General features: G+C 40.4%; 1 protein-coding gene and 2 non-coding genes across 5 annotated transcripts; all 3 read left to right on the top strand.

The window, feature by feature from the left end:
- Positions 1-48: 48 nt before the first annotated feature.
- Positions 49-27,416, top strand: prom1b (prominin 1 b). Of its 3 annotated transcripts, XM_057844166.1 has the most exons (28): positions 49-540; positions 7,790-7,851; positions 7,936-7,962; positions 11,052-11,257; positions 12,931-13,051; positions 13,320-13,383; positions 13,445-13,534; positions 15,252-15,275; positions 15,410-15,627; positions 15,699-15,773; positions 15,965-16,028; positions 16,144-16,152; positions 16,227-16,386; positions 16,460-16,612; positions 17,880-18,003; positions 19,476-19,579; positions 19,649-19,733; positions 19,969-20,115; positions 20,191-20,262; positions 20,429-20,521; positions 21,350-21,367; positions 21,494-21,547; positions 22,149-22,229; positions 22,750-22,818; positions 22,919-23,008; positions 23,608-23,723; positions 25,191-25,281; positions 26,589-27,416. In XM_057844166.1, the coding sequence occupies exons 1-27, from the start codon at positions 258-260 to the stop codon at positions 25,261-25,263; spliced, it is 2,682 nt and encodes an 893-aa protein (XP_057700149.1). In that variant the 5' UTR covers positions 49-257; the 3' UTR covers positions 25,264-25,281; positions 26,589-27,416. The 3 variants fall into 3 exon arrangements, with proteins under 3 accessions (XP_057700149.1, XP_057700150.1, XP_057700151.1); XM_057844167.1 differs by lacking the exon at positions 21,350-21,367 and having other exon boundaries at positions 26,589-27,414; XM_057844168.1 differs by lacking the exons at positions 15,252-15,275; positions 21,350-21,367.
- On the top strand, positions 20,288-20,358 carry trnag-gcc (transfer RNA glycine (anticodon GCC)). Its single transcript has one exon. It is a non-coding gene; the product is annotated as a tRNA-Gly (tRNA).
- Positions 23,065-23,135, top strand: trnag-gcc (transfer RNA glycine (anticodon GCC)). Its single transcript has one exon. It is a non-coding gene; the product is annotated as a tRNA-Gly (tRNA).
- Positions 27,417-27,882: the final 466 nt, after the last annotated feature.

Raw genomic sequence — 27,882 nt, 5'->3', positions numbered from 1 at the left:
CCCTCCCTCGTATCAAACGGGATTTACAGCTCAACCCGCGGTGAGTGACAGACGGGAGGCTTCTCTGTTAAACTCCAGCCGGCCCGAGGAGCGACATCCCCGGGGAAGATGCGCGGCCAGAGTCCGGACGGAGCCGAAGAGAAAAAGTTTCCCTTCACGTGTTTGCTTTGAACCTGGAGCGGACAGGTGTCTTCTTCTTTTTCTTTGGATTTACATATCGACCGACTCGCGGATTGTTTTTTAGCCCCGCCGGAGACATGTTGTGGTCACGGTGGCTCGTCCTGCTGCTGTGCTGGTGGGGGACTTCCGCCGCCGAAGGCAACACGGGAAGCGGTCAGAATCCGCTGCCGAAGCAGGGCGAGTCGAGGGCTGACCCTAACTGGCAGCGCTCGCCGCCGCCGGTGGAGCAGCTGAGCTTCGGCTTCGTCCCGGCGGCGGTCTACGACACCCACGCCTACTACGAGCCCGGGGCCATCGGGATACTCTTCCACATGGTCCACGCTTTTCTCAACTTGGTCCAGCCCAACTCCTTCCCCAAAGGTCAGATATGTGGAAATCACCGTGCACGCGCCGCATTTTTATAACATTCAAAATCCTTACCATCACAAAAATAAAGAATAAATAAATAAAATACATATAGAACAGGTGAGAGCGGAGGCACTTTTATTTATTTTAAGTTCTTTTTTTTAAATGAATAGTTCCAGGTTTTTTTCTTCTTCTTTTTTTTTTGAAAGAAAGTTATTCCTTCATTTATTGAATATTTTTCAGATCTATATGTTCAATACAGTTTTTTTCCTGGGTATTTTGAATAGTTTTTTTTCTTTTATTCTGAATATTTTACGAAGCGCACGTCTCCGTTATAAAGATGACTCCAAGATATTTTTTGAAAATAATGAATTACAATTTAAGTCAAGAAATTAGTTAGAAAAGCAAAACAGCAAGCATGCTATGAAAACAAACAGCAGTCGTGGTTTGTGGAGGGAAAATCTACTTTAAAAACAAGAAATAATAAATAACACAGGAACGAATATTCTGTCAAGCAGAAAAAAGTTTTAAGAACCAGAAATGACTCAGAAAAGCAGATTTATTTATCCGGGAATTATTTTCAATTGATCAAAGTTCACACTGTGTTTGAATTGCACTTTTGGGGGTGCTCGAGTACTCCTTAAATTAATTCACATGCAGCACTTCTACAATGTGAGATTATCTTTTCGACTGTTTTTATAATGTGAAGGAAAAGAGAATAAACTTTTTTTTCCCCCGCACTAGCTAGTCTTGCCACGATTTTTCTGTTAGCTTGTATAATGACATTTTGTCATGTTTCATTTCTAAAATGTTCATTTTGCATTGTAAGAAAAATGTAAATTAGGGGAAAAAACTTTAAAAATGCCTAGAATTCTTGACACATACTGCTTTGTCGATTTTAATTTATAATCCACACACACACACACACACACATATATATAGATGCATGAATTTTGTTGAAAAATATTCAAAGCCAACTGCAGTTAAAACATAAAAATGTTTCACTTGAAAAAGGGGTTGTGAAGACGCGGAATGACTCGCACACACACACACGCACGCACGCACACACACACACACACACGCACACACACTCACACACACACACACACACACACACACACAATTCACTCACTAAACAACAAAGTCCAAATGTGTGCCATCAAAGTCTGTGCGCTATTTACACATGTATGCTCTTTACACACTGTTTAGCTAACGGTAGATAATGACATCCTGGTCGTTGTTTGTTCCTTTTTATGGTTTAAATGTGATCAAAAGCATCGTTTTTGACAAGTTTTGAAACCCTTTTATTGTGGAGTTTATGATCCAAAAAGCTGCTACAGTAGTATGAAAAAGTATCTGAACCTTTTGGAATTTCTCATATTTCTGCATAAAATCACCATCAAATCTGATCTGATCTTTGTCAAAATTACACAGATGAAAAAAACAGTGTCTGTTTTACGTAAAACCACCCAAAAATTTAGACGCTTTCATATTTTAATGAGGATTGTGTGCAAACAATGACAGAAGGGGGAAAATTATTAAGTGAACCATCACATTTAATATTTTGTGTTGTAGTTGAAGTCACAGCTTCTCAATGGGGTTCAAGTCTGGACTTTGACTTGGCCACTGCAGAACGTGTATTCTGAAGTTGATTTACTTCTGTGTTTTGGAGCATCCATCCTCGTTTTAGCTTCAACTGTCTGACAGACGGCCTCAGGTTTTCCTGATCAATTTTTGAATTCATTCTTCCATTAATGATCGCAAGTTCTCCAGGTGCTGAGGTAACGAAACAGCCCCAAATCATGATGCTCCCTCCACCATGCTTCACGATGGGGATGAGGTGTTGATGTTGGTGAGCTGTTCCATTTTTCCTCCACACATGACGTTGTGTGTTACTCCCAAACAATTCAACTTTGGTGTCATCAGTCCACAAAATATTTGGCCCAAACTTCTGTGGCGTGTCCAATTGCCTTTTTGCGAACATTAAACGAGCAACGACGCTTTTTTTTAAACAGCAGTGGCTTCCTCCGTGGAGTCCTCCCATGAACACCGTAGTTTTACATATAGTTGATGTTTGCACAGAGATATTGGACTGTGCCAGTGATTTCTGTCAGTCTTTAGCAGACACACTAGGTTTTTTTTTTTTTTTTACCTCTCTGAGTATTCTGCGCTGAACTCTTGGCATCATCTTTGGTGGAAGGCCACTCCTTGGAAGAAAAGCAACAGTACCAAACTCTCTCCATTTGCAGATAACTTTTCTGACTGTCGATTGATGAACATTCAGACTTTTAGAGATGGTTTTGTATCCTTTCCCAGCTTTATACAAATCAACAATCCTTGATCGCAGGTCTTCAGACAGCTCTCTTGACCGAGCCGTGATGAACATCAGACAATGCTTCTCCTCAAAACATTTCTTACCAGGTGTGTGTTTTATAGTGGGCAGGGCAGCTTTAAACCACTCATCAGTGACTGGGCACACACCTGACTTCAATTAGGTAAAAATTGGTTTGAATTGCTCTTTAAGTCTCCTTAGGCAGAGGGTTCACTTACTTATTTTTGCCCCTTCTGTCATTGTTTGCATGCTAGCCTCGTTAAAATATGAAAAGCTATAAATGTTTGGGTGGTTTTAGTAGAAGCAGACACTTCATTTTCATCTGTGTGATTTTGACAAAGATCAGATCACATTTGATGGTGATTTTATGCAGAAATGTCAGAAATTCCAAAAGGTTCAGATATACTTTTTCATACCACCACTGTATGTGTTACTTCTTGTTTAATCTTGAGATTTTTTTGTGCATCTTGCTACGAAAGATAGGCCTATATCAACTCTAATGATGTTTGGCAAAACTGGTATCAGAGGCTCAACAATATGAACTCGTTTTTGATGGAATTTGGCCATAAAAAGCTGCTTTAGTCCAGCGTGGCTGACTTCCTCTTTATTTTTAAGCATAGGTTCTTGAGACTTTTTCTTGGGTCTTGTTATGAAAGACATGTTTACCAAATTTCACGTAGACAGGTGAATCTGGTGTCGGGGGCTGATCATTTTTCTCTGCCTTTCCAAGCTCCTTTTCATGGATTTTGGCCTAAAAAGATCTGCGTTAGTCCAACATGGCTGACTTTCTGTTTATTTTCAAGCATGGCTTCTTGAGACTTTTTCATGGATCTTGCAATGACAGACAATTCTCCTGAATTTCACTTTAACAAGTCAATCTGGTGTCGGGTGCTGATTTTTCTATTCTCTCTTACATTCCGAGCTCCTTTTCTCGGATTTTGTCTCCAAAATCTGCTTTACTCCAATGTGTCCTGCTGTGACAGACAAGTCATGTTGACTGACAAAACTGGTGTCTGTTGCTGATTTTTTGTGTGTGTGTGTACTTTACAAGCTATTTTTCCCCTGAAATCCATGCACCTCCAAAATGGCGGTTCCAAATTCAAACTTTTAAGTTTCACTTTCGGTACGGATCCCGCGGACCCGGTTGTTGTCTATGACTTTTCCTTCTGCCAACGTACGATGGGATTAACGCCGTCCATCGGCATCAACGCCGCGGTTCCGTCACATGAGCGGCATTCCGGTCGATGAATTCTTAGTCACGCCGCGTATCCGTTAGCTTTACGCGAGCGGTCACGTTGGCGATAGGATCGGAGGCCTTTAAGTCGCTGCCGTTTTTGGAGCGCGGGCGGGGTTAGGCCCGCCTGGCTGGCTAATCAATTAACAGATCAGCGATTAGGGCGAGTCACCTGCATAAAACCTTAATCCAGCCAGACCATATGCCGCCGTAACACAGGTGCCGCAATCCTATGGAATCGTTACCTAGATCAGTAGACGTTATTTTCACTTTGACGGCAATAGACGTCCAAACCGTTTTAACTGGGTTAGGACTGGAAGCGGTTATTCAATTGCCGTCAGTGGGGGTTTTTGCATGATCAATATCTGTCTTTCGCTAACTACCACAACGCATTGCAAAGACCCAGATTGTAAAATTCTATTTCTTTTTTTGAATGGGATTTCTTCAGCGTGCCGCACAGCCCGAACCGTTTGACCGATCGGCACCGTTCGAATATTGAAACAGTCTGAATTTTCGGGCGACGCGGGGACTTTTTTGAACGACCCCGAAAAATTTTCCGTTGGCCCGGAAAAAAAACAAATTACGGTTCCCCGTAAATTTGCCACAAACTTTCCCGTTCGTTTTTAACAGGAATGCCATTCCAAATTTTCCATTCACTTCCAATGGAATTTACATTGCATTGATGCCATTGACGGCCATGTATGTCGAATCTATTGATGCCAATGTACTTGGATTCCACTGACGCATATGTAAGTCGATGCCATTGATGGCCGTGGACGTCCAAATTTCCCATTCATTTTCAATGACATTTACTTTGTTTAATGCCATTGACGGCCATGGACGTCCAAATTTCGTATTCATTTTCAATGGCAAAGAAATAAATGTCCCCAAATAAACAGAAAATGACCAGATATAAACAGGACATGTCCCCCAAATGACCTGATATGACACCCCCCCCAAATGTCGCCAAATGACCTGATATGACCAGAATGTGCCCAAATCAACAGGAAGTGACCTGATATTGTCCCCGAAATGTCCCCAAACCAACCTGGGCGTGGCTAAGATCTGTATCTCCACAAAGCAAAGTCCCAGAGTAATTTCTCCAGAAATTGCAGTTTTTAGTCATATTATTATGATTCTACTACAGTATTTTTTGCAGTATAAGCCGCTACCTTTTTCTCGCCATTTCTACCCTGCGGCTTTTATAAGGAAGCAGCTTATTCATGTTTTTTTTTTTTTTTTTTTTTGACAAACAAGCTTCATATTTTCCTGTAAAACATTTTGGGGGAAAAATGGATTATTACACGTTTTAAAAGAATGGCTTTTCCAAATTTTGCCATGACATAGCTCTCAGCCGCTACACTTGCACCAATAAAGCTTGCCAGAAGCTTGTCAGACTTACTGGAAAACCCAGGATTTTATAGATGAATGTGGTTCCATCTGATACTATTTGCTGCTACAAAAGAACAATTTTAAATGGATGGGCATTCGCTATTGCTACGACAAGAGAACGCGATGCTAGCGTTGATTAGCCTTTTTCAACTGACATTCGGAGGACTTTATTGCCACAGTATGTTACAAGAAAGCTGCTATATAAGGGCTAGCGCTGGATGTTAACCGTTTTTAAGAGGATTTCATCCACTTCAAGTTTAGTAGGCAAGTTAAAGTGGATTATGTATCTTTGCAAATGTAGTGACCTGTTTTTCAGAAAGTTAGTTTGTTTTTAAACATTCAGACAACACGAGTTGGTGATGTTGATGCATGTTTATTAGGTTAATAAATATCTTTTTGATCAATTAAATATTTCTGTGTAACATTTAAGATATGGACACCTGAGGCTTAAAGTCAAGTACCACGTGTATGTGGTTTTATTTGTTAAAATTTTGTGAAATTTGGCCGGTGCGGCTTATGATCAGGTGCGCTTTATAGTCCAGAAATTGTGGTATTTATGTATACTATTTATTAATATGTATTTACAGCCCCTCCCCTTTCTTTTTAGTCTTTGAAAAAAGTAAAAAAAGGTCAAAACTATTTTTTTGGGGTTTAAAAAAAAAAAGTAAAATAAATAGAAAATCTACTGTTAACAGGCTTGAATAAATAGAATAATTCATAACAAATAAATAAATTCAAAACAATGTTTACAGTTATTACGGTTTTTATCATTTGTATTCCTCGAAACATTAAATATCAAATAATCTTGACAAAAAAATCTAAAAATGAATAAATAACACTCAAATGAAATCAGAACATGTTCAGTTAACCGGGAGGTCCAAATGGACGGGACGTCGAGCGTCGTCCACGGCGGCCGATGAGTTCAAGCGAGGCGGTTTTGAGGTCACCCCGGGTTAATCTGTTGGAGCGGGTCATCGTCGAGGATCCAGCCAGACTATGTTTCCACTTTAGCGGGAGTAAATTTACTGTTCGGGGCTACCACTGGATGGACAAGGAGTCCTTTTCTCTGTGGATGGATCCAAGCTGAATGAATTCTTCCCCCTCCCGCTGGGTTTACCCAACTAAGCTGTCCAAGCTTAGCTGCCCTCTGCGGCTAAGGCTAACTAAGAAGCTGCGGGAAAAAAGTAACAGGTGGTGCCCTGCGCTTGCGACGCAAAAAAAATAAATAAATAAATAAATAAACAGACTTGGCAAAAGCTTCTTACGTGGTTTGTTTAACACTTTCACCAAATCGGAAACTATTTTCATTGTGGATTAAGTGTCCTCAATGCCTTTTAATACTTCTTTTCTTTTCGGCCATACCCTTGAGGGGTCACCACAGCGACTAACTCTGTCCTCTGCATCCTCTGCTCTCACACCAACCACCTTCATGTCCTCGTTAACTACATCCTCTAGACCTCCTGCCTGGCATAAATCTTCTTCATTCTCAAATTATTTATTTACGTTTTCCTTCATCTTCCGTACCATTGATACTCACAAGGGTCAGGTGGTCCTACTAAAAACTAAAGGGGGAAAACAAACCCCCAGTAAATACAGTATTCTTTTTTTAATGTATGTATTCATTTCTTTAATTAAAATGGGTAAATACAGTAAATAATCTTGAATTAAAAAAAATTTTTTTTTAATTATTTAAAAAAAAAAATGGGGAAAACTGAAAATATTCTTTGTTTTTTAAAAATGTATCATCATTTATTTATTATTTTATGGAGGGGGGTGAATAAATATTCACTTTAAAACATTGTTTATTTCAAAAATTATTTGAAATAATCAAAAAGGGAAAAACTACATCTTCTCCTTATTAAAATTAAATTATATATATAAAAAAAACTGTGAATATGATCGTTTTAATTTTTCAAAATTTTTTTTTTTTTAATTTACACCATGTAAATAACAGTGCAGTGGTTGAGTGTGCGTGCGTGTTTACCTGCTGGAGGGAGGAAGGGGCCAAACACAGGTAAGCTGAACATTGGCTGACCTACATTGCCACGGGGACAGATGGACGTCAACAACAACGTCCTTCCATTTGCGGCAAGACAAGAAAATGATAGTCTTCCACTTTAGCGACTGTTCAGTTGGCTGCCATGGACGACGGATCCATTTGAAGTGAGAGGGATGGTCGGCGAATGTTCACACTCCCGCCAAACCCATTTCAAATGACGGCAGAAGCATTAAAAAAGAGCTTTCATTATATTGGTTGGGGCCAATGGCAGCGAATGAATGTATAATCACATATTCTTTCCTTTCAGATCTGATTGTCAAAGTCATTCAGCAAAATATGGGCGGGATCAAACTTGACGAATGGAGAAAGGTTATTTTTCATTTTCGAAAGTTGTGCAAAGTTATATCACAGTTGAATGATATTGTATTTTTGTTTTTTTCCTCCACAATGCAGCCGGACAACGTGGTCCTCCTTCTCGAGGTAATGTTAAGCCTTTATTGGGCAAGTCAATATTTTTGGTATTTAAAAAAAACAAAAAAAAAACGTAATTTTAACGTGGTAACGAATGACTCGTGCCATTTCTGAAACAATTTTGTGGGAATGATTTCACTCTGGTCACGACCCTTTGTAGATCACTTCCTGTGGATTTTGGATCATTTCTAGATCATTAGTTAAAGTGATTTGAAGAAGTATCTGAACCTTTTAGAACTTCTTACATTTCTGCATAAAATCACCATCAAATATGATCTGATCTTTGTCAAAATCACATAGATGAAAAAACAGTGTCTGCTTTAACATTTATAGCTTTTCATATTTTAATGAGGATAGTATGCAAACAATGACAGAAGGGGGAACAATAAGTAAATGAACCCTCTGTCTAAGGAGACTTAAAGAGCAATTGACACTAATTTTTACCAAACATTTTAAGTCAGGTGTGCGCCCAGTCACTGATGAGCTGCCCTGCTCACTATAAAAAAACACACCTGGTAAGAATTGTCTTGATGAGAAGCATTGTCTGATGGGCATCATGGTTTGGTCAAAAAAGCTGTCTGAGGACCTGCGATCAAGGATTGTTGATTTGTATAAAGCTGGGAAAGGATACAAAACCATCTCTAAAAGTCTAGATGTTCATCAATCGACATTCAGAGAAGTTGTCTACAAATGGAGAGAGTTTGGCATTGTTGCTTCTCTCCCAAAGAGTGGCCGTCCACCAAAGATGATGCCAAGAGTTCAGCACAGAACACTCAGAGAGGTAAAAAAGAACCCTAGAGTGTCTGCTACAGATTTATAGAAACCACTGGCACAGTCCAATATCTCTGTGCACACTTCAACTACAGTGCCCTCCAGAATTATTGGCACCCCTGGTTAAGATGTGTTTTTTAGCTTCTAATAATTTTTTTTTTTTTTTCAAATAATAAAAGTTGAAGCCTGGTCCCAGTTGAAGTCTGGGACCGTGTGCTTTGGTCAGATGAGACCAAGATTGCACTCTACGTGGGTCTGGCGTGCCCCGAAAGATGCGCATGCTGAAAAGCACCTCATACCCACTGTGAAGTATGGGGGTGGGTCAGTGATGCTGTTTGGCTTCCAAAGGCCCTGGGAACCTTGTTAGGGTGCATGGCATCATGAATGCTTTGAAATACCAGGACATTTCAAATCAAAATCTGTTGCCCGTAAGCTGAAGATGAGTCGTCACTGGGTCTTTCAGCAAGACAATGAACCTAAACGTATGGTCAAATCTACACAGAAATGGTTCACCGGACACAAAATCAAGCTCCTCCCATGGCCATCTCAGTCCCCAGACCTTGTTTTGTTGGCAAAAGAGGGTTGTACAAAGTATTAACACCAGGGCTGCTAATAATTGTGACACACATTATTTGATGTCAAATAATTATTTCTTTATGTGGGAGTTTTTCCCCACTGAATAAATGCACTTGTATTGAAGGTTGGATTTTCCTTTTTTTCCCATGAAGGTCCCATATTATTTGAATTTTAAAAAAAATATTAGAAGCTAAAAAACACATTTTAACCAGGGGTGCCAATAATTATGGAGGGCACTGTATATGTAAAACTATGGTGTTCATTGGAGGACTCAAGGGAGGAAGCCACTGCTGTCTAACAAAAACCAAAAACATTGTTGCTCGTTTAATGTAGGCACTTGGACACTCCACAGAAGTTTTGGCAAAAATATTTTGTGGACTGATGAAACCAAAGTTGAATTGTTTGGGAGTAACACATAATGTCACGTGTGCAGGACAAATGGAACAGCTCACCAACATCAACACATCATCCCCACCGTGAAGCATGGTGGAGGGAGCATCATGATTTGGGGCTGTTTTGCTATTTCAGGGCCTGGGCAAGTTGCAATCATTAATAGAAGAATGACTTTGTTATGATACGGTGAACCGTATAATATGGATCCAAACACAGATTTTTAAATTAGAAGTATTTATTACAAAAACGAGAACAAAGGGAGCACGTCAAAACACGCGAGAGAAAAATGCAAGGCAAAAAGGGCACGAACCGAGTCGGCGAGAGAACTAAGGGGAAGGCAACAATGGCCAGAAAAAGCTGAATCAAATAACAGCAAAGTCTAACAAAAATATGCTAACAGCAATGAGATAACAAAAAGATACAACCGTAACAGGCAAGAGATCTCCAGAACATGTACACAGCGGTAAGCAAGCAAGTAGAATGTAATAGTCCGACACTTGCAGGTGGTGACAGGCTTCCTTAAATATTGCGCTTTCCTAATCAAGCACAGGTGTGTCGCATTACCCTGCCAATCTGGCTCAATCAGGTGCTGCATAAAAGAAAGAAGAACTGAGAACACAATCAAACATGACAGACTTCAAAAGGAGGTTTTGCAGGAAAACCTGAGGCCATCTATGTGACAGTTAAAGCCAAAAAGAGGATAGATGTTGCAAGAAGACAATTATCTATAACACAGAAATAAATCAACTTCAGAGTGGTTTCAGAAGAACAAAATACACGTTCTGGATTGGCCAAGTCAAAGTCCAGAGATACTGTGGCATGACCTAAAGACAGACATTCATTCCAGACATCCCAGGAATCTGACTGAACTACAGCTGTTTTGTCGAGAAGAATGGGCCAAGATCGATGTGCCAGACCGATCTGCAGCTACAGGAAGCGTCTGGTTGAAGTTATTGCTGTCAAAGGGGGGGGCCACAAAATACTTCACTTACTTATTTTTCCCCCTTCTGTCATTCAATGCTGTCCTCATTAAAATATGAAAAGCTATAAATGTTTGGGTGGTTTTAGTTTAAGCAGGCACCGTTTTTTCATCTGTGTGATTTTGACATAGATCACATTTGATGCAGAAATGTAAGAAATTACTAAAGGTTCCGATACTTTTTCATACCACTGTAATTTTGGAACATTTACAGGTTACTTCCTGTTGATCTCTGCTCACCACCTGTTGATTTTGGGCTGTTTACGGGTTACACCCTTTTGATTTTGGGGCCGTTTCCTGTTGATTTCGAGGCAATTGATATTGGCTCACATCCTTTAAATGTTGGATCATTTCTTATTGGTATGCGCTGACCTCACAGGGGGTTTACTACGAGTTGGGCTTCCTGGTGTGCGCCACCATCGGCGTTTTGTTCGTGGTGCTGGTCCCCGTCTTGGGCGCCTTTTTCTGCATCTGTCGCTGCTGCGAGAATTGCGGCGGGGAGATGCACCAGAGGCAGAGAAAGAACGCCGACTGTCGGCGAGGCTTCTTCACCGCCACGCTCGTCGCCACCACAATCTTCATCGTGTGAGCGACACCTTTATTATTCATTACTGTTTTGGCATAGACTTCATAATGTGTTGACATGACACATTCCCCATACACTGCGTCACGGCTTCCCAAAGGGGGCCGTCCAACATTCCGCTTCATTTATTAGCAGTCGGTCACATGCAGCGATCCAACGCCGGATTTAGGTTAAAAAAGAATGAAAGCTGTACTGCATACAAATAGGAAGGATTGTCTCAGGAGTGATTTGTTCGAGGATTCAAGGTCATTATTATATTTTTGGTACCATGCGTGCATTTTGAAAGGTGAAAAAAATCAATGGGAGAAATTAGCTGCCACAGCATTGGCATTATACTTCGCAATATTTACGTAAAATAATGCTACCTGCGCGTTTTTTTTTTTTTGCTTTTAACCAAGAACCGAGACTGTTTTACGTCCATATCTATAAAGAATTTTTTCGTCTTCCTGCCTTCGACGTGTTTTTCCTCCCTGCTGCTGCTTGCTGTTATCTTCTTCACCAGTCAGTCTGTCTGCTTTTTTTGGTATTTCCTCTGTGGATCAACCGCGCTGGTCTCTCACACAAAAATGGATCTGATTAGTTGGTTTATCAGCGCAATCGAAAAGATTTTTTCTACAAGACACGGCGCACCAGCAGAGCCGTCTTGCCCGGACGGCACCTTCGCCGCTGGTTACGTGAGAGATTCATGGGATCACTGGAAACCAGCGTGTCTTACTGTCCTGTGCGTGGAAAATATCGAGGATATTTGGCTGTTTGGCGTGACTGTTGTGGGGTTCCTTCTGCTCGGTTTAGGAGGTGCCCTGCTCGACCGGAAAGTTTCCAAGACGGCAGCTTTCAAGGAAATCAACAAATTGACCACGGATCAAGCGGTGCAATTCAAGGCATTGGAAGATCGCGTCGAGGCTCGGACCGAGAACCGGCTCCATAGACTCACGGTCCGGTCCCTGGAAGGACGGAGAAAAGTGGATACTATCTTGCGCCAGGTGACGGAACTGTGGAGGCAGACCGCCACTATTGGCAATGACTTAAGGGACCTGAGGTCTCACCTACGCCATGAGGAACGCGAATTTGACTGAAGAACAACAGTATTTGGACATATTAAGTTATTTATTTGGCTTAATTTGATTGTAATTTTCCTTTCCCGAACACCCTTATCTTCTCCCACCCCTCCCTTCTTATGGGGAGAGCCGCGCAGATGTTCCTATCTTTTGCCCTTGATCTCTTCCCAAGGCCGGTTGCAGGGCTCTGTGACTCTTATTTTGTCTACAGACACGTACAAATACTGATACACAAACACACACACTCACACACAACCTCCCCCCACCTTCAAACTGCACTTTTTTGGCTTTTAACGAAGAATCGAGACTGTTTTGTGTATACGTATATCGATAAAGAATTCAGGGATTTAAGCATTTATTCACAATTTTTAACAAAAAAACTCTTTGTCAGTGATTCCACTCGGTCAGCTTTGACGGCCACGCCAACAATGCAGGCCCCCTGTTAATCGGCCCCGTGTCCCGTCAATATCATTATGACGTCTATGCCCTTTACATTTAAATATTGTTAAATTATAAATCTTAAAAGTACACTGTAATTCATTTCAAGAATTAGTTTTAGTTTAAAAAGGAAATATTTTTTTTTAGTTGAAAAAAAAAGTGTTTATGTGTGTTGTCAGTTTGGGCGTAATAATAGCTCACGCCGCCAACCACAACATGAGCTCCCACATCAAGAGCACGCGGCGCTTCATCAACACCAACATCCGAGACTTGAAGACGTTCGCCAACAACACGCCCGCCGTAAGCGCCTCTTCGCCGGCTTCGTCACGCCTTAGACCAACTCCGGTCCTCCGGAGCCACTATCCGGCTTGTTTTCCATGTTTCCAACACATCTGACTCAAATAATCCGGATCGTTATTAGGCTCCTGCTGATGACCATTTGATCCAGGTGTGTTAAAGGAGACATGGAAAACAAGCTGGACAGGAGCTCTCCAGGACCCCTGCCTTAGACCGAGTACCCAGGCACATTCCAATTCTTATTTTTTTTTTTTGGTTTGTTTTCTGGCAGCAAATCGAATACATGACGGCGCAGTACGTGACGGCCAAGAATAAAGTCCTCTCCGAATTGGACAGTAAGTGACCGAGCGTCCATTTTTGGAGTACGCAGGCTAAAACGGAGCTTTGTGGAAATAGACATTGGACCTTTGCTGGGCGGGAGGATCTACAGTCAGCTGGAAAAGGAGGTGGTTCCCTCGCTGGACACGGCCTTGCGGATGGCGGGAGGTACTGTCACGGCAAATCCATTCTGCCATGTTTTGAAAGGGTTTCTTGACTTTTATTTTTGATTTGTTTCATTTAAATTTGTTGATTTATTTGCTTATTCTTGTTTTTTTTTTATGATGCAATAATATCAATAATAAATGTAAGTACAGACTTCAGATATTTCATTTTGTACAACTTTGTAAGATATTTATCTACTTATTATTTTATTATTATATAACAATAAATGAAAATAATATCAATTATATTTTATGTTTTACATTTGCCTCGTTTTAATATAAATGTATGGTAGAGGTTGGAATCTCGGGGCACCTTGTCAGGAAAAGGTGGCGAGGCCGACTCAGCTGTGGAGTTCAGGCCAAAAAACATTTATTGATAAACAAAGGTTCTTCCGCTTACATGCGGGGATGAGTAAAAGCTGGAACACAAAGCGCTCCAAATTGGAGGGAAAAAACAAGTTGGCTATGATCAAAAACACAAAACGCTCCAAACGGAGGAAAAACCCAAGATGACTGTGAACACTATTAAACAAGACCAATGTGAACGACATGGGTTGGAAAACACAAGATGGGGAGACGCAGACTATTTCTACACAAGGGGTAATGGGGAACAGGTGGAAACAATAGGCGATTCGCCAACAAGAGGAACGGCAAGTGCACAGACATGAGGAGGATGAAGCCTTCAAAATAAAACAGAATATGACACGACGCACCCAATCATCACGTGACACACCGAAGGCTTCGATCACGATTCAAACTGGCTATGATTGGATTATAAATCAATTATTGATGCCCCCCAGCTATTAGCTGCTTTTAATGTTTCGTACATTAGTTACAAAGATCCTCTCAGGCTTAAATAAAGTACTATTTCAGGTTCAAGTTAACAGTTCAAAACATGAATAAAATACTCAAGTCTCCATTCTGTGTCAGCAGCTTTCAACTGCATTCAATTCATTTAATGGTGTGAATCAACTGTTAAAGTTGTTCAAATTGCTCCCTTTCAACATGTGAAAGTTTTAAAACGCTTTCATCATTTACAGATAGATTCAAGTCAAGATTTTGCTGTTTTAGGAGTATTTTAGATCAAAAGTTAATTAGGTTCACTCAGAAGGTTTGCTACAACAGAGCCTTCTCGAGAAGTCTACTGCTTTAAGATGGCGGCTGTTTACTAACGTCTGTCATTTTGCATCTAGTTCTATATACATGTGATATCTACCATAGTATTACGTGGGTGTAATTTGTAGCGGCTGCCAGCGGTTTTTTTTGTTTATCTAGCGGCATCAGTTGTGGATGTTTACTCTCGGTCCAATCCTCATTACGTCCCGAAGACCACGCTGACTGTGTTTTAGTTCCGCTTTACTTGGCATATTTCAATCATTGGAATTAGGATGTTTGTGAATCATTCTCGAATCTTCCCACGTCCGAATCGCGAATAATCTAAGTATGGGAAATTTTGCACACTTCTAATCATTGTATATATTTGAATTATTTTTTATGATATAGTAATAAGTCTATCGCTATGATATATCATGTAATAGTACATTTAAATATAAATAATATTAGCGATAATTTTACATTATTAAAGTATTATTACCTTTTTATTTTTGTCTTTAAAATAATAAATGTAACTATAAAATTTTTTCTTGAAATATTTTGTTGTTGTTGTTGTTATTCGTGAAAGAATGATATTAATATTTCTCTTTTTTTGTTCTATTCTTAAGCAAAAGTTGAGAATGCAATCAAAGGTAACTTGTGTGTTGTCGGTGCAAGTGGTCTTGGTGCTCTGGTGTATTTCATTCCCTCACTTCGTGCGTGTTGCTCCCAAATCCGTCTTTGACGGCGATAGACGTCCAATTGCGTTGCGCCTCTCGTTTGTCAGCCATGCGCGAGACCAAGGAGGCCCTGGAAAACGTCAGTTCCTCGCTGCAGGTCCTTCAAGAAGGCTCGGACAGACTCAAGGACGGTCTGTCCGCCGAGCGAGCGTCGCTGTCCAACACCTTGTCGGACCCGGCGTGCACCAACGGCGCCGTGTCGCCCAGTTGCAACGCCATCCGCTCCACGCTCTTCCAGCTGGGCGTCAACGCCGACTTTTCAAAGGTGCGTGACGACCGAATCCGCGTTTCCGACAAACGGGCGAAATTGACATTTTTTTAATCATTTTTTGAAAGTTACCAGATGTGGAGAACGCCTTGGAGAACGTCCACACGGTTCTGAAGACGGACCTCAGCAATATTATACAGAAGGTCAGAAGTTAGCCCGGATATTTACGGCTATAGATGTCCAATCCATTTGAAATGGTAAAGGTGATTCATTGGCGACAAATGGATCGGACAATAGTGATAAACTTGTTATATAGCTTTTCTAAATGGATTGTAAATTTGAAGACACTTGGATGTTCAGTAAAAGCAATAGTTTTTGTTTTGTTTTGTTACAGGGCTATTCGTCCTTCAACGACACACCCAAGTTGGTTAAAGAGCAGACCAAAAATATTGTAGCAGGTACCTGCGCAAACTGTGTCACAACAACGACTGCCGCCCGCCATTCAATTGATTGTTGAATTCATGCTTTATTATTTGGATTTCTCTCTTTATTTCCGCCTTCCATCCACTTCAGCATTACCTCGTGAGTCTTCCTCCTTTAAAATTAAACTAGTGAGGAAGTAAATATTGCAGTTTGATTATTTTTGCCGTCTTTAGGGGTGAAAGGAATGTTGGACAAAATCGGCTCGGAGATCAACGCCTTTGCCAAGATGTTTCCGGTGGAGGCGTCGCTGGCCAATTTCACTGTCTTCCTCAACCAGGGCCAGAAAAACATCGAGTCCTACTACGCGCAGATCGACCAGATGGACTTTTACAGGTTCGCCGGCAAAGGCCATTCGATTCCCGTCTCCGAGCGATTCTTTTATTTTATTTATTTATTTTTTGCGCAGGTGGATCGGCTGCGTGGCGGTTCTTTGCATGGTGGTCCTCATCCTGTCCTTCAACATCCTGGGCCTGCTGTGCGGGACTTGCGGCTACGACAAACAGGCCACGCCCACCACCCGCGGCTGCCTGTCCAACACCGGAGGGAATCTGCTGATGGCGTACGTATAGCGAACCAACGAAAAAACAGACGGTCGTCCAAAGAAGCGGGGGTTCACCGTATGTCGGTGAATGCCACATTCGCTGATCGGACGCTTAAACGTAAATCCAACCTCGATGCTTTATCTGCACAAACTTCAACTATCAACCGCAAACAGAGGTGGGTAGAAGAACCAAATATTTGACTCGAGTAAGAGTAGCGTTACTTCAAAATAATACTACTCAAGTACAAGTAAAAAGTAGAACACAATAGATAGCCTTTATTGTCAATGTACAGAGCATAAGGAGATTTAAAGCCTCGCCATAAAGTGCCCCACAAACAAAGTACAATCAGGCTAACATAAAAATACAGATTGGGAATAAGTGGTGATGTAACAGTGCGTAGATGCCAATTTACAGCACCCAGACTAGGAGGCAAATGGTCGACTTGATATGATGTAACGGTACAAAATACGCAGATGTCTGGGAACACATTACTTAGTGAGGCGCGTGTGATAATGTTGTGGCATTACCAATACGAGGATTGTGAAATTTCAGCGCACACTTGAGTTGAGTGTGGTGACAGTACAGTCTGTTTGTTTGGCTGCTAGCGCATGCGAGAGGGCAACAGGTTGAAGAGGAGGAAGATGAGCCTGGTGCGTATAGTCATGTATGATGCTCCTTGCCCTTCTTATTGTGTGAAAAGAATATTCAAGTCATTGTAAGTAACAGTGTGATATTTTTCAAGCGATGGCATTTTTTTTCTTTCAGCACAACGTCATCTGTCTGAACTGTTATTATTATAGTGTACTATGACGTGACTATATAAGGCCAAAATAATACAAAAAATGTCAAATTACCTACAAGAAAAATCAACAGAAATGAAACTCCAAAAAGTAAGAGTGCCATCCATTGGAAAAGACATATTTCCTACCATCAAATGAAATCCATCAAATCTCCGGTGTCCTGAGGTCTATCGGTGCCGGGCTTGAAATCGGGTCATGTAAATACGTCCTTTTATTTTTATGGCGCTTTGAAAACGCCACGTGATCGAACAGACGCCGGCGTCATCCCTGCGGTCGTGTGACTCTATTGTTACGACCGATTGGTATCACGGACTCATGTGATTATTGTTGACACGTCTCACTGGCGAAACTGCTACAACCACTGCGCTAGCCAAAATAAAATCAACCTTTAAGAGGAAATGAAGTGTCATTGGTCATTTTGATATTTTGTTGCTCCCAAAACAACAACCTTTCAAACAAAAAAAACTTTTTGTCTCCACGACAGCGGGGTGGGCTTTTCTTTCATCTTCGCGTGGCTGTTGATGGGCATGGTCACCACTCTGTTTGTCGCCGGCGGCAACGTGGAGAAGTTGCTGTGCGAGCCGCTGGCCAACCGCCAGCTCTTTCAGGTAACAACGAATCACCCGTATTTCTTACAGAGTCAACTTGTTGATTTTGGAATAAATCACGTTATTCACAGCCCCCCGTTTTTTTTTTTATAAACAAAAAATGAATGTTTTTTAAAAAATTTTCAATTACAACGAATAAATATAGAATATTTATAGTTTTCAACAAAAATGAAAAACAAAATAGCTTTTCATTTTTGTTTTATAGTGAAAATATAAAAAAAATCACTATAACAATAAAAATTCCTCGTTTTGTATTTAATATATTTTGAATCAAATTGAAGCAAACAATTATTTTAAAAAATAGTCATATATTTTATTTAAAATGTATAAATAATATATATGAAATGGAGAATATTTTGCTTTTTTTTTTTGAGAGAGAAATATATGTTTAAAAACATAACATCAATAACTAGAAACTGCCAATTCTGGAAAAATCACTCTGGGGCTTTGCTGTGTGGAGATACGGATCTTAGCCCCGCCCAGGTTAGTTTGGGGACAGTATCAGATCACTTCCTGTTGATTTGGGGACATTTGGGGGGCGTCTCCTAGTCATTTCAGGTCATGTGGGGACATTTGGGGGGGCGTGGCCTGCTCATATCAGGTCATTTGGGGACATTTGGGGGTGCGTGTCCTGGTCCTATCATGTCGTTTGGGGGGCATTCGGGGGACACATCCTATTGATATCTAGTCATTTCCTGTTGATTTGGGGACATTTGTTTTTTTTGCCATTGAAAATGAACGGGAAATTTGGACGTCCATGGCCGTCAATGGCATCGACTTACATGCGCGTCAATGGAATCCAAGTACATTGGCATCAATAGAACCCACATACATGGCCGTCAATGGTATTAATGTGCGTAGCCCTAAAATACATGGCCCAATCAGAAATCTGGACGCACATGGCCGTCAATGGAATCGACTTACATATGCCTCAATGGAGTCCAAGTACATTGGCATCAATGGAATAGATTCGAAATACAAGGCCATCGATGGCATCAAGGCAATGTAAATTCTATTGGAAGGGAATGGGAAATTTTCCCATTAGAAATAAATGGGAAAGTTTTTGGCAAATTTCCAATGAACCGTAATTTTTTTTTCAAATTCTGTATAGAAGCTTTATGCCCCTCACCGTCCTGGAACAAACAAATGTGAAAAAAATGTTATTTAAACAACAAAAACTTTCAAATGAAATACAAAGGACAATATTCACTCTTTCCGTGCCATTGACGATGATTGACGTCCAATCGTGAATCGACGCGAGTTTGTAGACATCCATTCAATCCAATCCATTTGGCAGCGAATATTCATTGGCTTGCAGCCCTCCCACTTCAAATGGGTTGGACGTTTATTGCGATCAAGGGCAAGCAATGGTTCAAAAAAACAAATTTAGACAATTTATTTGGAGGATAGTTCATTGTCTATCAAAATAGTTCATGCACGGCCCATTAAGTATCGACGTATTTTGCGTATAGATCATCGACACGCCTTTCTTGGTCCACCCGGCCAAGAAGAACTTCCTTCCCGGGATGCTGTTTCAGAACCCAAACATTGACTTGACGCTGGGAAGCATGTACAGGTAAATCCGCATTACTTTTAATATGTCGGGGACTTTTTTTTTTTTTGACAGAACAAGTGTCTTTTTCAGGGAATGCCACGACAACAACGGCCTTTATCACGCTCTGCAGCTGGAGACCATGTTCAACATCAACTCCTTCCTCAACAGAACCGTGGCAAGTATCCGATCGCAACCAAATGGGATTTTCGAAGGCCGGTGCTGATTTTTGAAAAAATACCGTAAATTGGGCCGATAAGCGATTTTGTAAGCTGATGTTTGAGACTGATATGCTTTTTATTTTTTGAAAATGGTAAATAACGGCCAGATTTAAGTGCCAAATTGTCTTTTTTACGTGACATTAGTCATTTCATAGCACCTTTAAATTTTGTGATGTTTCTCGGCATCGTCAGTACAACAAAGACTTGGCCAAAGTCTTGGAGAGCGTTCAGGTGGATCTGCAGGACATCACCTTGCTGGAGCAGGCAGGCAGAGACAACCTCATTAACTTTGCCAACGCGGGGATCGGAATCATCGACTACGAAGCGTACCTAGCGGAGGTGGGCGGACCAACCGTTTCGGTGCTGATGTGTGGAAGTCATGAACTTGAAAACAAATGGCTTTTTATCTCAAAGGTCAACAAGGGAATCACACTTGTGGACCTTTTGACCTTTGCTGCTGATCTGGAAGGACAAGCTGACCAGTTGGTACGTTAACACTGTTGTAAAGCAGGCATTGGTGGTTCAGTGGTAGAATTCTCGCCTGCCACGCGGGAGGCCCGGGTTCGATTCCCGGCCAATGCAACTTGATTTTTTTTCTTCTACATATGGAAAGCATTTTGCTGTCGGCTTGACTTTTGATGTGTTTTGCCAGCCACGCGGCGCTTTGGAAAATGCGCTGAAAGGTCACGCCAGCAGCATTCGACAGATTCACAGAGAACTGGTAGTCCCCATGGAGCAAGCCATGGTACGGTCCAGTTTATACGCCCATTTTTTTTTTTTTTTTTTTTTGAGTGCTGGACGATATGATATTACGTATTACCAAAACACAATCACCTATTGACATGAATTCCATTTTTAATGATATGTTAGAATGTAAACTGTGCTGAACAAGCGGCGTAGGGTTGCGACGGCAAATCGATAAATAATCAATAGTGGGCAAAAAAACAATAAATCAATCAATACATGAATTAATCATAAACGATAAAAATGAGAAAAATATTTTTGATAAAAAATAAATGATAACTGAACATATATATGACATATTCAATACAGTTTTGAAATAGACAATATTTACACATTTGGTTCTTTTTAGTGTTTTTTAACTATTAACTTTTTTTGTTTTTCAAAAATGAAAAATTTTAGGAATACAAGTTTTATATAACAAAACGAAAAGACCATCATTTGTAAAGATTCCTCCGTTTATATCTTTTTGAACTGTATTTGTCTAACAAATAACATTTCATTAAAATAAGAAAAATACTTTTCTTATTTTAAAAATATTCTCTATAGTGTGTATATTATTTTTTAATGATTCATTTCTTATTTATTTTATGAATGTAAACTGAAGTGCTCTTACTTGCAAATTGAATGAGACAGAAGAGCCACTAGACTTTTCCAGCAAAGGAAAGATGTGATAAATCACCGCATGACGCAAACATAAGGTGTATAAAAGCAATGATACGATGAAATATTTTTCCCCATTTCGCCCAGCACTATTTCATTCATTCGAACAACTATACACTCACGTGACGACGTATATGACTTTGTCTTTTCCTCTCGTTGACCATGACAGAAATACGTCCGTGCCAGGGTAAGCCGCTTTTGTAGCAGTGGCTGTTGTTGTCGTTGGTTTGTTTTTGTGCCGTGGTGATGTAACGTGTAGCTCTTCATAAACAGGACAAAAATGGCAGTTGTGCGATGTTTTGTTTTTGTGCAGAGCACCATGAGTCAAAGTGTGAAGCAGCTGCAGAAAACCTCCGGTGACCTGCCGGTGAGAAGAGCATCATTTCATTTTTCGTTGAAAATGTATGCTCGGCTGCTCTGAAAAGGACTTTTTACATTCATTTGACCATTTTGTATTTTACACCCCCCCAGCTTTTTCCTTTGCTTTTATTCCATTCTCAAGGATATATATATATATATATATATATATATATATATATATATTTCAATTTATAGTATTTTAGTATAGAAATATAAAGTATGGTTTTTTTTAAACAAATATACATATATGTACAATTCTACATAAATGAACAATTTTATTTTACGTGACTTCTCGTTACATTTGTAATTTTTCTTTTTTGGTTATCTTATACTTTCTTTTCAGCTTTCCCTGATGCTTTTTAAATTTTTATTCTTTTTAAGAAATATATAGACACTAGTTTTTTGCGTTAGGCATTTTATTTCACTTTTGTCATGATTAATAACAAGTTTGCATATTTATATTTTACACATAATGTAGACAAGTTAACTTTCCTAAATATGTATACATTTACATTTCATTTTGTAGAATACTTCATTGGAATTTTATCTGCATCATTTTTAATCACTCGATTTTTGAATTCACTTTTTTCCCCTCGACCTTTTTCCAGGTCAAGGTGACCAACATCCTGAGCGCCATCGACGCGGCCGAGTACCTGATCAGCAACAACGCCTCGCATGTGGTCAAGCAAGTACGCAAATGTCCTCATCACTGGGAAATGTTTTACTAGAACAGCAGAATCTACGTTAGCTCATTTGCAAGCATCGACGGCGCGAGACGCCCGATTCATTTGGCCCGGGAACGTTCATATGCTGTCAAAATGAATTGGACATCGAGTGCCGTCAATGGCCCTAAAACCAAAGCATTCGCAGTCTGTCTGAGAAGTTTCTTTTTTTGGGGGGTGGGGGGGTATTTACAGGCCAATCATCATTATTCATATTGATTTTGAGCCGATTTGGGGGGACATTCCAGGTAATCCAAAATCAATTGACTCAGAAATGCCCTAAAATCACCTGGAAATGTTCAGACATGTGCAGGAAGTGACTTTGGAATGCCCCATAATCAACAGGAAGTCACCAGAAATGCCCCCAAAATGAACAGAAGGTGACCCGAAATCAACAAGGGGAATGACCTGATAATGGCCAAAAATGAACTCAGAACGTCTGAATGAAATAAATTGACTTTGCTTGTGTGCGTGTCTGTGTGTGCAGGAAAGCAAAAAGTATGTCCAAAGTCTGATCGGATACTTCAGACAGTACACAAACTGGGTTCACAACTCTGTGAGTATTCATTGATGCTTTCTTCCTTCAAAAAAAAAAAAAAAAAAAAAATCGCTGTCAGACGTTGTTTTTCAAGACTGTACTCTGATTGCGATTCCAGCTGACTGCAGAAGTGGCTCAGTGTAAACCGATCAGCAACATTGTGGACAGCATGGAGATTGTCGCGTGCAGTTTTATTACGGACTCAGTGGTAAGGAATAGCACTAGTAGTTTATGAAATTGCCAAACTGTCAAGTTATAACAACAGCATTGGTGGTTCAGTGGTAGAATTCTCGCCTGCCACGCGGGAGGCCCGGGTTCGATTCCCGGCCAATGCAACTTCCTTTTCGTCTTTATTTGGATCGCAAATGGTCAATATTGACCCAAGTCCCAATTCTTTAATATTTTATGCATATATTCTACCGCTTTCTTCTTGGATAAAGTGAAAAAGCTTCAGCAAAGCAGCGAGCCGAGACAAGATGTGTGCTAATCAACTGAAACTGAATAGCACCAACCGTCGGCGAGCACCACCCAGTGGCCATAAAGAGTATGACGTCCGTTGTGGGTCATATTCTCGTCTCTAGCAACTTCATTTTCATTCCCAACAGTTGAATCACCCAAAATAATAAGAAACAGTTATGTTGTTGTCCTTTTTAACTTTTTTTTTTTAATACAAAAATCAAAGACAAATAGCAATATCACAATCAATGGATCAAAAAGGTTTAAAACGACTATATCGTTATTTTTATTTAAATTGACTTTTTAACCCAGTTTCAGTGAGTTAAAATGTAACTTTTGCTCTTTCTCTAGAATACATTCTGGTTTGGACTTGGACTGAGCAGCATCCTGCTTCTTCCCAGTATCATCATCTCTATCAAACTGGCCAAATACTACCGAAGGATGGACACGGAAGACGTTTTTGAAGAGTGAGTCCAAACAAAATGAAGTACTGAGGTCCAATACAAGAGCTGAAATATTTTGGGTACTTTTGCTATGTTAGCAACTTCGCATCCCTGCTAATGTGTCTAAGTCAGGGGTCCCCAACCTTTTTTGCACCACGGACCGGTGTTATTTGGGTCTTTTTTTTCACGGACCGGTGTTCTGACAAATTGCAATGCAACCCATCAAAAATTGCAACGATGCAGTTCTGCGCATGCGCGTAACGTTAAACATAGCCGCAAAATGCGCAAATGCAGCGATTCCAAAGTAAACACTCCAAACTTTCTTGAAAGAAAGGAATATTAACTTACGTTTGATCATGGAAGGACTCGTAGAAAAGTTCTCCTCAGATTCATCCTGCCATGTAAGCTTCACACAACAGCTGCACACCGCGCTCACCATTAGCGACTTTGCCTTGTCGTTAAACATTAATTAAGAAGCCCGCTTCTTCACAAAGATACGATGTTGGAAATTGTAGCAAGGTTTTCAACGCTCTTGTCGCGATGTCAGGATATTCCAGGATGACTTTAATCCAGAACCTCGGTAGAGTTGTTGTCTCAAACGTACGTTTAATAAGGTCGCCGTCATTTGCGATCTCTCTGTTTATTCACAAACGGGTCACGAATCCACTCCTTCGCAGTTCGTGGGTCTTCGAGGTTGTAGGCTCGTCAGGTGCCCTTTTCGCCGTAAAAAATATCCTTTTTGCCGTAAAAATATTTCCAAAGACGTCTGTTTTCCTGTTATCTTCGCTCGTGTGGGGGCTAATTATTTCCGGGAACAAATGTGCTGCGCCGCGGCCTAGTAACACGCTATTATCGAGGACAAGCGCACGTAGATATATTATATACACGAACAAGATGTACTGTGCTAGCAGTCCAATCAATGTACTTCTATGACAACATTGTAATCTATCCCGTAGTATTATATCTAGAGTAGACAGATATTGGTGTGTTAACCAGGGGCACAGGGTTCATTCGGCCAGAATGCGGTCGTTATTGAATAATTTTTTTCTTTGCGGCCCGGTCGCAAATGGCCGGCAGATGGGGACCCCTGGTCTAAGTCACGTGTAATGTCATTAAAAGCAACTCCGGTTCATCTCGCGCCATCAATAGCAGCGAATGAGTTGGTTTTTTTCTCTCCCAAACAGCTCTTGTAAAGGATTTCTTTCATCCAAATGAATCGCTCTTTATTTTCACTTCTTGCCTTCCTTAATCATCGGTTTTTCCAACCGGAGTTTTTACCGCTCCGACTTAATTTACCTTGTGGCACTCCTTATCATTCTCACTTTCTTTCTGGATTTTCGTCACGTTTATGAAAAATCCTCTCTTCTGCCACCTGGCTCTTTTGTTGCATTTTGGGAATCAATCAAGGCGAAAATTGACACTTTGAAAATCTTGACAAGCCATCGAGCGCATGGGTATTTTCTCATTTTCTTGTTGTGTTTGCGTGCTCAGTAGCTCCCCCTATAGCGACGCCATGATGCCATTCCCTCGAGCCTCGGCTCCACCCGTCTGCGACGACCGCTGAGCTCTCACCTACATGGAGGTAAAAGGTCCACCCATCAGTTTACTGTCACTTCAATCCCAATCTTATCGCATCTCGGAGGAGAGGACTTGCGATGTCGTTTTAGCCGCCATTTTGTGCAGGACTTTTTGCGACTTTGACGGAGAGGGAAACTCTTGTGGCGTCATTAGAGCACTATAAAATGTAACCAATTATACATCGAGATCGAGCGCTCCCCTCGACTCGAAACTCTGGATTTTAAGCTCTCTCCTAGTTTTTATTTCAGCTGGGCCGAAAGCAAAAAAAGTGGTATTTGCCATGTGGCAAAACGGATTTTGCCATATGGCATTTTTTTTTTTTTTTGCCATGTGGCAAAAAGTGGTGTTTGCAATGTGGCAAAATGGATTTTGCCATGTGGCATTCTTTTGTCATGTGTCAAAACTGATTTTGCCATGTGGCTTTTTTTTTGCTATGTCAAAAATCCCAGCCGCATGTTTTTCTGCCATTTAAAATGAATGGAAAATTTGGACGTGCATGGCCTGCAAAAATGCTAAATATCCCCCAAAAATGCCACATACCAAAAAAAAAAAAAAAAAAAAATGCCACAAACCAAAATCCATTTTGCCACATACAAAAAAATGCCACATGTCAAAATACATTTTGCCACATGGCAAAGAAAAAAATGCCACATGGTAAAATCCATTTTGCCACATTGCAAATACCACTTTTGGGCTCGCTGTCTCTCTCTTATTTGGCACCGATAGACTAAGGCAGGGTTCACTAAATCCGGACCTCGGGGCCACTTTTCCTGTCGTGTTTTCCGTGTCTCCCTCCTCCAACACACCTGAATCAAAATAATCAGGATCATTATCAGGCTTCTGGAGAGGTTGCTGATGACATAATCATTTGATTCAGGTGTGTTGGAGGAGGAAGACTTTGGGAAACACGACAGGAAAAGTGGCACCGAGTTCCGGATTTAGTGAACCCTGGACTAAGAAAAAGGATTGTTTTTATGTCATGGTCGAAAATGTTTTATCCGCTAGAGGGCACTCATATTGTTTGAACGGGTGATGTTTCGTATTTCTAGTCTGAATTTGATGATTTTTGTATTGTCTTTTGGCCTCATATGGTCAATAATAATATAAATAATACATCGATAAATAATTATATAAAAAATATAACTTTTAATATAATAGTTTATAGTACATAACAGTTCATATAGATGACGTTGTGCCAGGTGGAAAAAATATCCTTTATTCCAGTCAAAATGGATTGGACATCTAGCCTCGTAAATGGCAGCCAATGAGTTCAAATGCTGACAAGTTTTTTTCCCCCCTGTTTTTCCACAGTGGACAAGAAAATTGGAACTGAAGCGTACGTCATCTTAAATGCTCCTTCCGTTCCGTCCAATCAATCCGGCTCCTCCCGGTTCAAACGGATTGGACGTCTATCGTCGTCACGTACTGAAACGTCATCAAATGTCAATGAACAGGGACACAACATGTACATTTTTTATATATTTTTTGTTAATGTTGTTTTTTTTCTAATACTTAGATTTTTTTTCCCCCTGAAGTAGAATTGTTTTCTTGTTTAAGCCTAGAGAAAGAATAGGGGTTATTCAACGTTAGCATGGTTTATTGTATTGCATCGCAGCTGTGACTGATGATGAAAGACAACTAAACTTTTCCCAAAAAAAAAAAGGATGTGTGTGTCTAAAAATGTCCACTTTTTGACCAAATAAAGTATTTGAAATCATCCCAATCTATGTCAATGAAATGAGTTTACTACAGGGGAAATGCCATCCCAACAAAACATTGTTTTGTATCCACACGCACACACATACAGTATATAAATATGTATACTGTGTATGCTCCACACCAGTGGCGGATCTAGGATGTTTCTTAAACAGGGCCAAGAAGAAAATAATTAACAGGGGCCATCTTTGTTCAGTGTTTGTTTTGGTCAACAAGGCAATACGCAGATGATCCTGCATGTGGCGGTAAAAACATCTTTATCAAAGATGAACCAGTGTAGTTCACTGCTGTAAAGCCCCCCCAATCACAGGCAAATTCATACCAAAAAAATGATGTCAATCGTTTGTGCTTGTTTGTGCAGTAAATAGTTTTGTTTGTACAGCTATCGTTTTTTAAGATATTTACAATTTTTTTGGAGGTCAATCTGAGGTCAACCAGTTCCCCATTTTGATTAACAATTGCTAAAAATAGTCTCTTTTGTTTGTGCTGGAATCATTTTTATTTGTGCCGCAACGATTTTGTAGATATAATGCCTTTGATTTGTAATGACGCAGCCCCCCCACCCCCCATCTATGGCAGAACAGAACCGCAACGTTGCCATTCGTTTGTGCTAGGTGTGTGCTCATTTGTGCTGTAAAAAATGTCATTTGTGCTGCTATCGTTTCATATATTTATATTAGGGCTGTCAAAATGATCGCGTTAACGGGTGTTAATTAATTTTTTAAATTAATCACGTTAAAATATTTGACGCAATTAACGCACTTGGCCCAGCTCAGACAGATTTAAATGACAGTAGAGTGAAAAGCCCACTTGTTAATTGTGTTTTGTGGAGTTTTGCTGCCCTCTGCTGGCGCTTGGGTGCGACTGATTTTATAGTGTAAGTAATTAT

Source organism: Corythoichthys intestinalis, chromosome 8 (assembly GCF_030265065.1).
Source record: "Corythoichthys intestinalis isolate RoL2023-P3 chromosome 8, ASM3026506v1, whole genome shotgun sequence".
Taxonomy (NCBI): Eukaryota; Metazoa; Chordata; class Actinopteri; order Syngnathiformes; family Syngnathidae; genus Corythoichthys; species Corythoichthys intestinalis.
Note: the sequence above shows the minus strand (reverse complement) of the source record. Positions and strands in the feature narration are given on the sequence as shown.